General features: G+C 46.4%; 1 protein-coding gene across 5 annotated transcripts in view; it reads right to left on the bottom strand.

The window, feature by feature from the left end:
* Positions 1-1,117: 1,117 nt before the first annotated feature.
* Positions 1,118-11,876, bottom strand: part of LOC136439982 (transcription factor 20-like) — a 37,406-nt gene continuing 26,647 nt past the window's right edge. For 4 of the 5 annotated variants that reach the window (XM_066435701.1, XM_066435700.1, XM_066435702.1 and 1 more), the window contains 6 exons: positions 6,831-11,715; positions 6,351-6,444; positions 5,516-5,565; positions 5,031-5,088; positions 2,977-3,767; positions 1,118-2,518 (listed from right to left, as the gene is read on the bottom strand). In XM_066435701.1, the coding sequence (XP_066291798.1) occupies positions 2,983-3,767; positions 5,031-5,088; positions 5,516-5,565; positions 6,351-6,444; positions 6,831-11,715 (5,872 nt within the window). In that variant the 3' untranslated portion in view covers positions 1,118-2,518; positions 2,977-2,982. The remainder of the gene's footprint in view (positions 2,519-2,976; positions 3,768-5,030; positions 5,089-5,515; positions 5,566-6,350; positions 6,445-6,830; positions 11,716-11,876) is intronic. The other variant, XM_066435704.1, reaches the window with a different exon arrangement.

Raw genomic sequence — 11,876 nt, 5'->3', positions numbered from 1 at the left:
CGCACTGTGACCTGACGATGGCATAGCGTCAGTTTGTTTGACGGCCTGTTTGCACTTGTCGGCCCAAGTCCACTGTGCACAAGCTGGACCCAGCTGACACATGTGCCAGAACAATGGCGCTGGCAGGAAGGTTTCCAGCCTGAGTAAATGTTTATACACAAGTAGTTCATATATGGAGCACGAAAAGTCAACAAAGCTGTTCCTATATCCACTCCCTGGGACTGAAGGCCTTGCTGACCCCGAACCGTGGACATGGAGAAGTTTGTATCTTTGTGTGTACTTTTTCATGTCAGAAGACCACCAGCAACAAACATAAACAAACCGACTGACCATTAATTGACAGTCTTAGAAAGAGTCTGGTTTACCTTTGTGGCAAGGGTAGAGTACGTCAGCTTGTGTACTTCTATTCGTAAACGCTAGCTGCTCTATCGGAAAGTTAATGACATTACATGTATGTTTACTGTATTGTTAATACCAGGGTTTTCGCTTTGAATGTTTGTGTACATGATTGCAAATATCTTTTTGAGGAAGGATGAGAAAGCTACCCTTGCAACTTCTACCGAGGATCAAAAGCTACCCTTGCAGCTTCTACAAAGGATCGATCTTTCAAACCTCCTTTGTCCTACCAGGTGTACTTTTATAGTTTAAGTGCTATGTGTAGAAACAAAGGATTGTGCATACATTCGTGAATTAATCACTTCCTGTGTACATGAAAATTATTGATCAAGGGTGCAAACTGCAAAGGCCTTCTCAGATTTGCCAGGAGAAAGTCCGTAAACTCAGCTAAGGAGGGACATGGCCCTTGACTTCTCACCCTAATTTATAAAGACTTTTTTATGTACCCTGTAACCACTTGTATTGTGTATTCTTCTATGACCAGGACCAGCTCTTTTTGATATGTCTTTAGACATCAAATCAGGCTGATTACCTGGACCAGTCAACTCTAGCTCTCCAATCGTTCCGATCCTCTACACGAGCCTCAGCATCCCTTGCTATTTTAGTCAATATGTGTTCTGGCATAAAAGGAAATAAACTGTTCTTGCCCACTTTCTTTCATCTACGTCATTGGTCTTCTTCAAAGTAGAAGGACTAGAAAACAGAGACAAGAGGCAACAACTTCTGCAGATGCTTTTAATAGTGATGTACACAAACACAATACTCTGATTTGAGCGTTTTATCCCCATGTACGGTGTACTGCAGGTTCCCACAAGACAAGTTTACAAATCCATGTATTAAGTACGAATCATCAAATCTGCACTTCCAGACACTCATCAAAATCTTGGCACTGGCAGAATTTCTTGGATTTCTTTGTACAGCCACAAATGTACAGTATAAGATCCCACGTTTACCACAGTACAGCTTTGCTGTCACAGGCCACATGACATTCCAGAGACATAATTTTTTTTCTTCATATAAACTCTGTTGTACTTTTACATACCTTCATTTTTTCCACGATAAGTTCCCAGTTACTACATGTAGCACCGGATAACAGCAGACAGAGGTCTCTTTTGGTTAATAACGACAACAAAAAACTTGAAAAGAAAGAAAACAAACTTTCGTAGACCTTTCATCATTAACAGGAACCAAAATACAAGTCTCTCTAATACATAGAAGTACTGCTCTCCAAAGCTTTTCGCTTTGCAAGAACCACAATCATTGATATCATCTTGGTACATCAAACAATTTTCCTCTCCATGATTCCTATCACATCGTAATTTTGCTTCATACTCATGATCTTTGTTAGCTATCAGGTTATTGCAGCACAGGGCATTGTTATGGCTATTGGAGCGTCCCCCTGTCTACCATAATGTTCCTACAGGCAGAGTAGACTGTACCGTGCCGTGCCTGTGGCTATGGTAGACAGGAGAACATAGTAAAGATTACTGCCCTAAAGCACACCTACCGCTTGGCACTGAACATCTGCAGACCAGGCCATCACTTCCGCTATAATATAATATCATATCAAAATCAAACACCTCCAGAAATTCCACTGCCACAATCACTGAACAAAAAAAGAGAACAACAATTCGGAATACTCCACAAGATTGCACATGATCAAAACGGCCACCCCAACATTTTTTGTTGCCCCAGTGATATTAGTGTCTCCATACAAAAATGTTTCTCTTTAAAGTTTTTCCCCATGCTTCACAGTCAAAAATCAATATACAGGGATCCTGCTCTTCTTTCAGTGGTAGAGATTATGTATACAAACTACATAGTAATAATATACATATACATTTTATATACTGCATACATGTACCACAGCCTATGACATATACAGGGACCATGTATGCATGGAGTTTACAGGGGTACACTTTCTACATGTTCCTCTGTGTATGGAAGTTCTGCTGGTGATGTGAAGAGCAAGGTCAAGTTCAAGAGAAGGTACTGCCGCCACAACAGTGACCTGTCACATTGAAGATGATCTTGAACTAGGTGTCACAGCCAGAGCCTCATCTCCCTGTCCTTCCTTCCACAGTAGTTTGGTTCCACATTACATCCAGCTACCAATGTGCTGCTGCAAGACAACATAACAACAGTTTGGTTAGGGCTGATACATTGTAAAGTCTTGGTGGAGGTAGATTCAAACTGTACTTGACCTTCTACAACAATAAACAACTGTCGAAACTATACAAGGGATTGCTTATTGTGTTTGTTACTGCTATCTGATACACTGTTTCAGTCTCTGTACTTTTTCTGTACAAACAGCTGTAAATTCTTGTGTTAAAAATCTTTTTCCAGTTGTGCCACTTGCTTGATTGTACAAAAAAAGAAAAAGAAAGAAAATATGGAAGAGTTATCTTTCACCGTAGATCATTTAAATATACAGGAGGTCTCTATGCAAATCAGTCTGTATTTTTCACACTTTACTGTGGCTGAACGATTATTACCAACTGAATTTTCACCTTCACTACCCCATGTGTAATTCTTACTGCTCGTCAGGTACAAATCTTTCCTGTAAAAGTCAAAACTCACTGAAGTTTAAAACAGCAGATATTTGTCAAGTCTACGGCTGGCCTTCACTGTTCGACCCGACCGGGTGGACGATGATGACCTCTCATAGACCGTGTCCGGCACTTTCTTATCCTCCTCCTCTTCTTCTGAGTCCTCAGATGAGTCTCCCGTCTCCTCCCCTGTGTCACTACTACTGTTGTCTTCACCTGAGGAACTCTCAGCATCTGGGTTTTCACCTTTCCCACTGTCCCCTTTCTCAGGTGGAGCATAGTCAAAGTCCTCTGAATCATCAGATTCATCAATATAGCTTCTCACCTCAGTTCTACCTTTCCCAGATTTTGTATCGGAGGAAGACATTGTTGGTGTAGAACTTTCTTGTTTGGAAACACCCTTGGTTACCAACCCACCCTTGCCTAGAATTATTTTTGAAGTTACCAGCTTCTCCAGGTTTCTCTTCTTGGATGAGGCTGATTTTACTGTGCTACAACTTTGTTTCTCCTGCTTTGGTAAGCAGCTAGACGAGACACTGTTCTTTTGTTGAGAGGTCTTAGATGAAGACAGGCTCTTCTCAGGCTTTGCAGCTACTGTAGAGGGATGTTCCTGCTGCTTTGACGATGCTTCTTCACCCACCATCTCACGTCTGGCCACAGACTGAGCTTTCCTTTGGGATTTGTTTCCCTGTTTCTTTCTACCGTCTGCATCACTACTTGGGGTACAGGGGTGTGTGTTCCCTGCAGGCAATGCGCCGGCCGGCTCTAGAGCCATCGCCTCCTTCTCTGCAACATGTTCCTCATCTGGGGTTGCTGGGTCATCTGTAGTGCGAGACAAGGGCACAGGTTGCTCAGCTGGCAGACACAAACACACATACATCAACAGCTGCTCGGCTGGCAAAAGCAGATGCAGTAGTAGCAGCAGCAGCAGGGAAAGTGAGCGACAGCACCGTTGTCCTGCCACCTACACAGGCGTGTACAGCTGTTTCCTTCTGCTCGCTGCCACGTTTAGGCATAGTAATGAAGATTCCTTAACAAGCCAGCCTTAACAACACCACACACCAGAGCAAGGCAGGAAGGCTTGGCCCACACCAGTGACTAGCTATCCCCTCCTCACGCCACCTTATGCTCTCACCTTAAAGCCTCAAGACTTTTTGTATATACATGTGGCAACATCATCATTTAAATCTTCTTACTTCAAGTTACTGAAGAAGAAACCCGAGGCAAATATCACTGAAGCCAACAGTAACTCCAACAAAGTGCCTATGCACATAAAGTTTATCATACATCATGGAAAAATCATCTTTTTGATAAAACTGGTTAACTTGTCCGTTTATCATTGATTTCCACAGCATCATAAGCTATCTTCAGACTGATTTGCATAGTGAAACAGTGTGGCATAATCACAAATTTTCATAGCCAAAGAATTCCCTTGTTTGTTTAGTTTCATACTGTTATTGCAGTGGCATGTGTGTAGGCAAAAAAACGTTCTAATCTTGATCAGGAAAGTAAGAAAAAATTATTCATCTGATCAGAGCACGGAGGCTGAGCTATTTCTAAAGCCAGATTATACGATAGAACCGTGGCATGCTTTATGCAAGTCACTGATGGAATAAAGGGGTGCATCTGGTTTTGAATAGCCTTAAATCCAACCTATTCTAGCTCCGGTTTGCTCCTCTGATTGCTTCTCTTCAGAATATTCTAGCCACATTGAAACCTCTTTTCCTTAAGTGAACATTATCTCAGGAATAAAAATATTTCTCGGAAAGTCGGAAGTAATGTAATGGGGATCAGACTTTCGAATCCTTGTTTGAACCCTGTTTATTATACCATGCCACTATGAGGATAGTATGACTTGGAGCTAATCAGAGCTCTTGCCTAAATTTTAGGCGAGTATTCAAATGTCAATCTGTTCTCTAGTAACGGGTGCCAGACTGTTCTGCAAGGGAAGCAAACCAGAGCTCAAAAAGGATGCCAGGATACCAAGAACTTAGCTGTCAACCAAAGGTCCCACAATGATTGCAGATTGAGGTAGTTTTTAGGATAAGCAGACTTGTGTCAGTAGAAAGGAAAACACAGTCTCACCTGGTGTTAACTGCTGGGACCGAGGTTGAGAGACCTGGACAAATCTTATCGTCTTGTTCTGTAAGAAAATCACATGCACAGGCTGATTATATTTCTTCCTCACATATAACAGTATTACAAAAGACAGTTGTTTCTAGTGTCTCTCAATTTCTGACAAGTCAATCTGAATTCATAGTTCTCAAGCTGTTATTGCTGTTATTGTTTCAAGTAAAGAAGTACATATGCCTTTCTGAGTAATATGCCTCTTAACGAATTCTCCTACAATATCACTTCCTTCAGCAAAATCGGCAAACAAACTAAGCTATAGTTTGAAGGAAGTCTTTTAATCACAAAACATCAAGGAAACCATTCTTTTTTATATATATGTACAGTAATAGAACATCCTGATACTGTTGCAATTGTATTGTTTCAGTGTGATATCTTTACCAAAGAAATGTTAACCATACTTTCCACAAAAGAAGAATAAAAAGTGCAAGAAAAAGTACCTTATGTTCTGAGCACATTAGAGAGAAGTTTTCCTCACTAAGACAGCAACCTGAAAAAACAAAAGTCACTTGCATCAAGTAAACAACAGAGTACATAGCATTATCATAGCAGCAATAGAACTGCATGTACATGCAGTATCTAACAAACTCATGTCTGTCACAATGGCTCATGAGTGCCCCCTGTTGATTTGCAATGTAACTGCATCAAGAGAAAACAGTGAGCATACACCTTTCTCACACGGCGGACATGATAGAATGAAGACAAGGCCAATGAGGCAAAGAAACAAAAATAATGTACAGATTTAGTTTCCCTCCAAAATCACATTAAGTTTTAAAATATGATGTCCAGGTGTCAATATTATAACTAATGTAATGCACAAAAAAGATGTAGTAATTTAGAGCTTTATTGACCGATCCCATCGTCATCGTCCTCGCCCTCCTCCGTCAAAACGTAGAAATGCAAAATAAAAACATAGAAATGCAAATATTTGACGGTCATGCAGCCACTTCCTCATTGGTCGATTCTCTAATCATCAGGCAATCATTGGCTAAACTGCTAATTGTGATTGACAGTTAGGATCGGTCTATTGTTTGCCACAAGGGCCTCGTTTTCATTCTATCATGTCCGCCGCGTGAGAAAGGTCTATTGCCAAGCCTACTGGATCATTAGAATACATACTTTACAGTGAGATTTGACAGAGTTTATGGATAGCACTATCTTTGTGTCTACGATCAAGACCAAGAGTAGTATCATCACTCTTTTTAGCTTTTCCCCCTCATAAACATCGTTTACTGCCTGTTAGTCTGAAAAGACACGGCAGGTTCTCCCACCCACCTGCATCCACAGCACAGACGTAGTGGTACTTCAGCTGACAGCCTTTGAAGCCACACCCCAGTGTCGCCCCCACCATCTGACACTCAATACAGGACTGCAGGTAATGAGTAAAGAAACATATCAGTACAGGAACACAGAAGAATAAAAGTCTCAAAAGGAGCTTTCCACATACAGTCAAACTTGGTCTCAAAATGTTGGCCACTGGGGGTGGTTGCTCCAGACAAGAGGGTCTCAATTATTTAGGGCTACTTCAATGTGGCTTATGAGAGGAGGTGGTTGGCTGGGCCAGGTGATTGACTATATAAAGAAAAACAGTCTGCTACAAGGTACAGAAAGAAATTCGGCTCAGCAACAAACTGTCTCTTATAATAGTATATATGTTTCAGATTCTTGAAAAGCAGAACATTTCATTGCAACATCCAAGGAGAAACTGCTACATTCTACTTGCAATTGATGTTCATAATAAAACAATAAACTTACATGTTGCCGAGCTTCCTTGATGGCTTCTTCAAGCCCATGTAGCCGTCCTCCCAAGATGAACACACCACTCGCCCAGACAGCACACTGGTCATGTGTCCACACTTCGTCCAGGTACATCGGCACAACTACAGCCTCCAGCGAACACGGGGGACTGCCCCCCTCCTTGCCTTTCCTGACGGCAACCTTGGCCCCACCTTTGTGAGCAGCCTTCCTTCCTTTCTCCCCGCCACTTTGAGACCTGTGTCTTCTTTTCGACAGCGGGGTGTTACTAGTTGGGCTGGATAAGCCAGAAGGCCCCGGCTTGGGTTCGCTTCCGACTTCTGAAGGGTTTCTACTTCTGCTTTTCCGCGACTTGTTCTCTTTCAAGTCTACAGATGGTTTAGGTGGAGTTTTGGTTTGGGTTAGAAGGGGCCTTTTCCCCTTCCCTTCCAGATAGTAGGGTCCAAACAAGTCACCCAGTTCCTTATAGTTGGGCGACTTTCCACAGAAGGAGCACACCCATTTCGCATGTGTGACTGGATGCGTGGGATGTGCACTGCCAATGTCTATCTCTGTCGTCTTACTCGATACTTTCTCCCTGTGACTGTGGTGTAGGTGGCTGTGGTGCTTGTTTTTCTGCTTTTTCTTTTTGTGCTCGCTTTTGCCCGAGTCTGCTTCGTTAGGGTTGTTAATGACAGTGCAAGAAACCGGGCTCTCATGCTGGCCTGTGATACGTACGACTGGACCTTGCGTAGGGGTTTCATCACGTACCATTCTCTTCAGCCCTGAAGTAGCTTCTCTACTGACAGTTTTAGGGGGAGTTTCCTCCGTCACTTTCTGCTTTACTACTGGGCTCCCTTCTTTACAAACAGGTTTTGACTCTGTCTCTACTCTCTTGGTGAGGGATATTTCCTCACCATCACTGGTAGTCCTGAACTCAAACGGTTCCTTGGACAAAGTCTTTTTCTTTGGGGACTTTTCTCCCTTCTCTCCCTTTCCTTTCAGCTCCACCTTTCGATTGACAGTCTTTGACCCGAACGGCCTGCCACGTTTCTTTTTCAGGCTACCATCAGGCATGACGACAAGGTTTCCGTCGATGATCATACCTGGCTTCAAGTCCGTGGGTTTAACCTCATCAGACTTAACGTGCTGAACGTACTTGGAATTGGGAGATGGAATTTTCTTTGGAACAGGACTGACTTTCATGGGTGAAGTTTCTGTCGTGTCTACCTTTGCCTGAAAAGTTTTTTTATCGTTGACAGCCTCTTCCCTTCCACTGCTCTCCCCTGACTCGAGCGTTGACTTGGAATACTTTGGTGACTGTTTGGTCCCACTGCTGGGAGGTTTTTCTAACGAAGTCCTTTTAATCACACCTCCCTTTTTTGTCCTACTTTCTGTCTTGTCCCACATTAGTTTCCTGCAGGTCGAATGAGAGTTATTCTCTCTCGGAGAAATCTTCACGGTAGAGACTGAGAGAGTATTTTCCTTTTTAGACAAGCTTGCTTCTGCCACATGAATTTTTGACCAATCTTTATGGACATCTTTCACTGGTGACTTCTTCGGTGACAGACTTCTTTCAGTGGATAGTCTCTCTTCTTTTGGTCTCTTTTTCGGAGAAGTTTTCTGAGGAGAACCTATGGCAGACAACTTCCTCTTCTTTGGGCTGGAGGGCTGGCTTGCCTCCCGGCCCGGTGACAACTGTGCTTTCACTTTCGAACTGTCTTTGTCGTCAACAGTGCGGGTGATGCATATCGTCTCCTCCTCTGCATCAGAGAGTGGCATCAAGTTTTGTTTGCGCCTACTCCGAGGACTCGCTGTGAAGTCCGCCTTGGGGCTCAAGGTCAGGATGTTCGGAGAGCCCGCCGACGCTGTTCTGATTATCGACAGCGGGCTTGTCGTCATGACCGTAGCGCTGGACGAGACACTGGAACTATCCGAGACGATGGCGGAGACTTTAGATGAGTTGGGAGACGTCATGTTGCTAGTGGTGGGTGACACGACACCAGACTGCAGCTTGGAGCCCGACGCTGAACTTGACAGGGCAGCGACACCCCTCGAGCCCGCTGTAAGAACCAGACTGCTCTTAGGAGAAACCGAACTTACAGTGGAGGTAGACGGTGAGTGGGCACTGGACACCAACACTGTCGACGTGGTGGTATTTGGCGAGTTTCTCTTGGGGCTCTTAGTTATCACCGAGGGCTGCTTTGGCGAAGTGATGTGCTTGCTGTCCCCGCTGCATTTTGCATTCGGTGGAGAATTTTTTTCACTAGAGCGTGGGTTTGCCTTCGGGCTGACATCTGAGGACCGTGGACTCCTGTTCTCCTGTAGAGGCACCAGGGTTGACCCTGACGTCGTACTTGTGACTGTCATGGAGTTGGTGGTACCCGTTACCTCCGAGCTGGAGACTTGGACAATGACAGGATAGGCTACCACGGTCCGAGGGGACGCCGGCGCCACAGCAGCAGGCTGGTGGAGTAACAGTGATTTGGTCACGGTAGACAGCGCTTTCCTAGACCGCTTCTTTTTCTTCGAACCCTCCTTCTTAGGTTCCAAGTTTGCAGCCTTACCCTGTGGAACTTGCATCTTTTCTTCCATGTCTTCTGCATCTTTTCTCTTGGGGGAAGTTGACGAGTCTTTGGCACAAAGTGGGTGGTCAGGAGAAACGCCTGCATTGGTTTTACTGACATCTGGAGGCGTGTCACTTAGAAATCCGCTATCCCCGGACATATCGGACGACTCGCTACTGCTCGGCCCATTTGGCAAATGCTTCTCGTCCGTGACACACTGGATCCGTAGACTTTCCTGGCTTTGAATCACAGAAACCTTACACGACGGCCCGTTAAGTAGCTCCCCCACATGTTCCTTGCCGCGATCCCCGTTCCCGCAATCCTCACAGTGAGACCCATCGGAATTCCGCACAGCAGATGACGACACGTCTTTGGCATTACCACTACAACATTCCACACAACCATTTTCACAACACTTGGACGCAACACTACACATAGGTTTGGAGGAGTCCTCCTCCTCCTTTACATCTTTATCTCTGTACTTACTATGGCGAGGTCTCTGTAAACCTAAAAAAAGATCCGGCTTCGTTTCATTTTGTGAGCCATCGAATTTCGCGACCGGACAAGTTCTTTCCACAGTGTGATCCTCACAAGTTGGATTGTGATCTTTATGAATTCCCGTTACCGTTTCATCCATAACATTATTACCCTGTTGAGTTGGAGTTGAAAAGCAGCCAGCAGATCCGTTACCGAAGTCGGCGTCCCCGCAGGAAGTTGCATTCCCAAATCCTACAGAAACACCCTCATGCTCCCCACAGTGAATTCCATCCGAACACACACTCGGCTTGGGTTCTGCCGGATGTTCCAGTTTAGTTCTTTTTTCAGGGGGTCCATCGACCTGACGAAAATTTTCCATCTGCTGTGGCGTGTGTGGGTTGGTGTAGTTCTGCGCATTCTCCTGCCCCTCGGAAGGGCCCATGTTTTGGGACATGGAGTTCCCCTCCTTGGTTTTCCGTCTCTGTCTCGGTTTGGAACCCCCCGTGATCGGGGCAATGTCAGCGGGGAGGGGCACCTGTTGGACAGTGTTAGGTAAGTTGTTCACCTGCGAGGCCAGGGCATTTAAACTACTCACTCCTGAAATGAAGTTACTGCTAGTGGGGATGTAGGGACTCTGCCTCCCGAAGGTGGAACTACTGAAGGACGTGTCTGTGCGGCAGTAAGAAGGCTCAGTCCTGTAGAGGGGGTCTGGGGGGTCGTACATACTGGGGGGAGGGTGGACTTGCTGGGGAGGACTGCTGATCATGTGGGGGGACTGCATGTGAGAGGGGGAGGGGCCAGGGCCTGGGGATTCCCCCGGGGTGGGGAGACGTGACTGCCCTCCGTGCGGGGACTGTACGTACCCTGCTACAGGCTTGCCCTGCATGTGGAGGCCCATCCCCGGGGACCTGATGGCAGGGCCAGGGGAGGGGTTGGAGATGGGGGACGTCACCATGTTGGATGGAGAGCTAATCGTGTTGGAACTAGAACAACCTAGAGGTACGGGAGATCTGACCTGTATCTGGGAAGGGGAGGGGCTGAAGTGTTGTGCTTGCTGGGCGGGGTACACAAAGTGATTCCCTTCCCTGCCCGCCATGAGATGGGGAGATGAAGGATTCTGCACGGAGCCCATCGGACTTCTGTACCCACTCAACCCACCCATTCCCCCCTGTATGGCACTTCTGTCCATCCCCTGAGCATTCACTGAGTAGGGCGACGGCCCCCGATGGTCCATGGAAGGGGGAGGGGGGGAGCGGTACATTTCCCCCGCCTGTGACTGCATGCTCATGGGAGGTCTGATATGGTGGTACACCTGCCCCCCACCCGGGACGGGACTCGGCACCCCCGCGGGACCCCCCATGTACCCTTCCATCTCACCCGCACTTAGTCTCCGCTGCGGGACAAACTGGCCCATGTGTCCGTCTGACGGACTCCTGATGCGGGGGTACAGACCCATGTCCACCTGCTGCTCCCGGTACATCATCCCCTCCTCTCTCGGGTCGCCTAGGAACATGGCACGTTGCTGTGGCAACGGCGGGGACCCCGGACCCATGGAGGGGTGCTGGGGCATGCCCAACTGCTGGGAGGGGTGCATGGGTGGGGGGGTTCCTCTCATGGAGGTGGGAGGGAACTCCTGCAGGGGGTAGCTGCCGGCAGACTGCTGCATGGATGGGCCGTAGGGTGGGGGTGAGGCGTATCTCGGCGGCTGCTGCTGTCCCATCAGGTGGGGCGGCCCGGGCTGTGGCGGCCCTCCCATCATCCCCGGCTGCTGGCCCTGGTACATGGGAGGTGGTGGAGACTGTGGCCAAGAGCCCCCTGGTGGCCGAGCCATGAGCTGCATCCTCTGGTGGTACTGTACATATCTGAGAAAAAGAATGCTACATGTTACAACCAAGCATTTCACCTGTTTATTGCGCACTAATAGTTGAAAGATTAACATACTTCTTGCTGATTATTTCAAAGACTGATACATCTAGTTGCACTTGTCTTTTTCAAGACGACTTAGAAAAATTAAAGGCACTTT

This window comes from Branchiostoma lanceolatum, chromosome 8 (genome assembly GCF_035083965.1).
Source record: "Branchiostoma lanceolatum isolate klBraLanc5 chromosome 8, klBraLanc5.hap2, whole genome shotgun sequence".
NCBI classification, from domain to species: Eukaryota; Metazoa; Chordata; class Leptocardii; order Amphioxiformes; family Branchiostomatidae; genus Branchiostoma; species Branchiostoma lanceolatum.
This window is presented reverse-complemented; position numbering and strand designations above follow the sequence as displayed.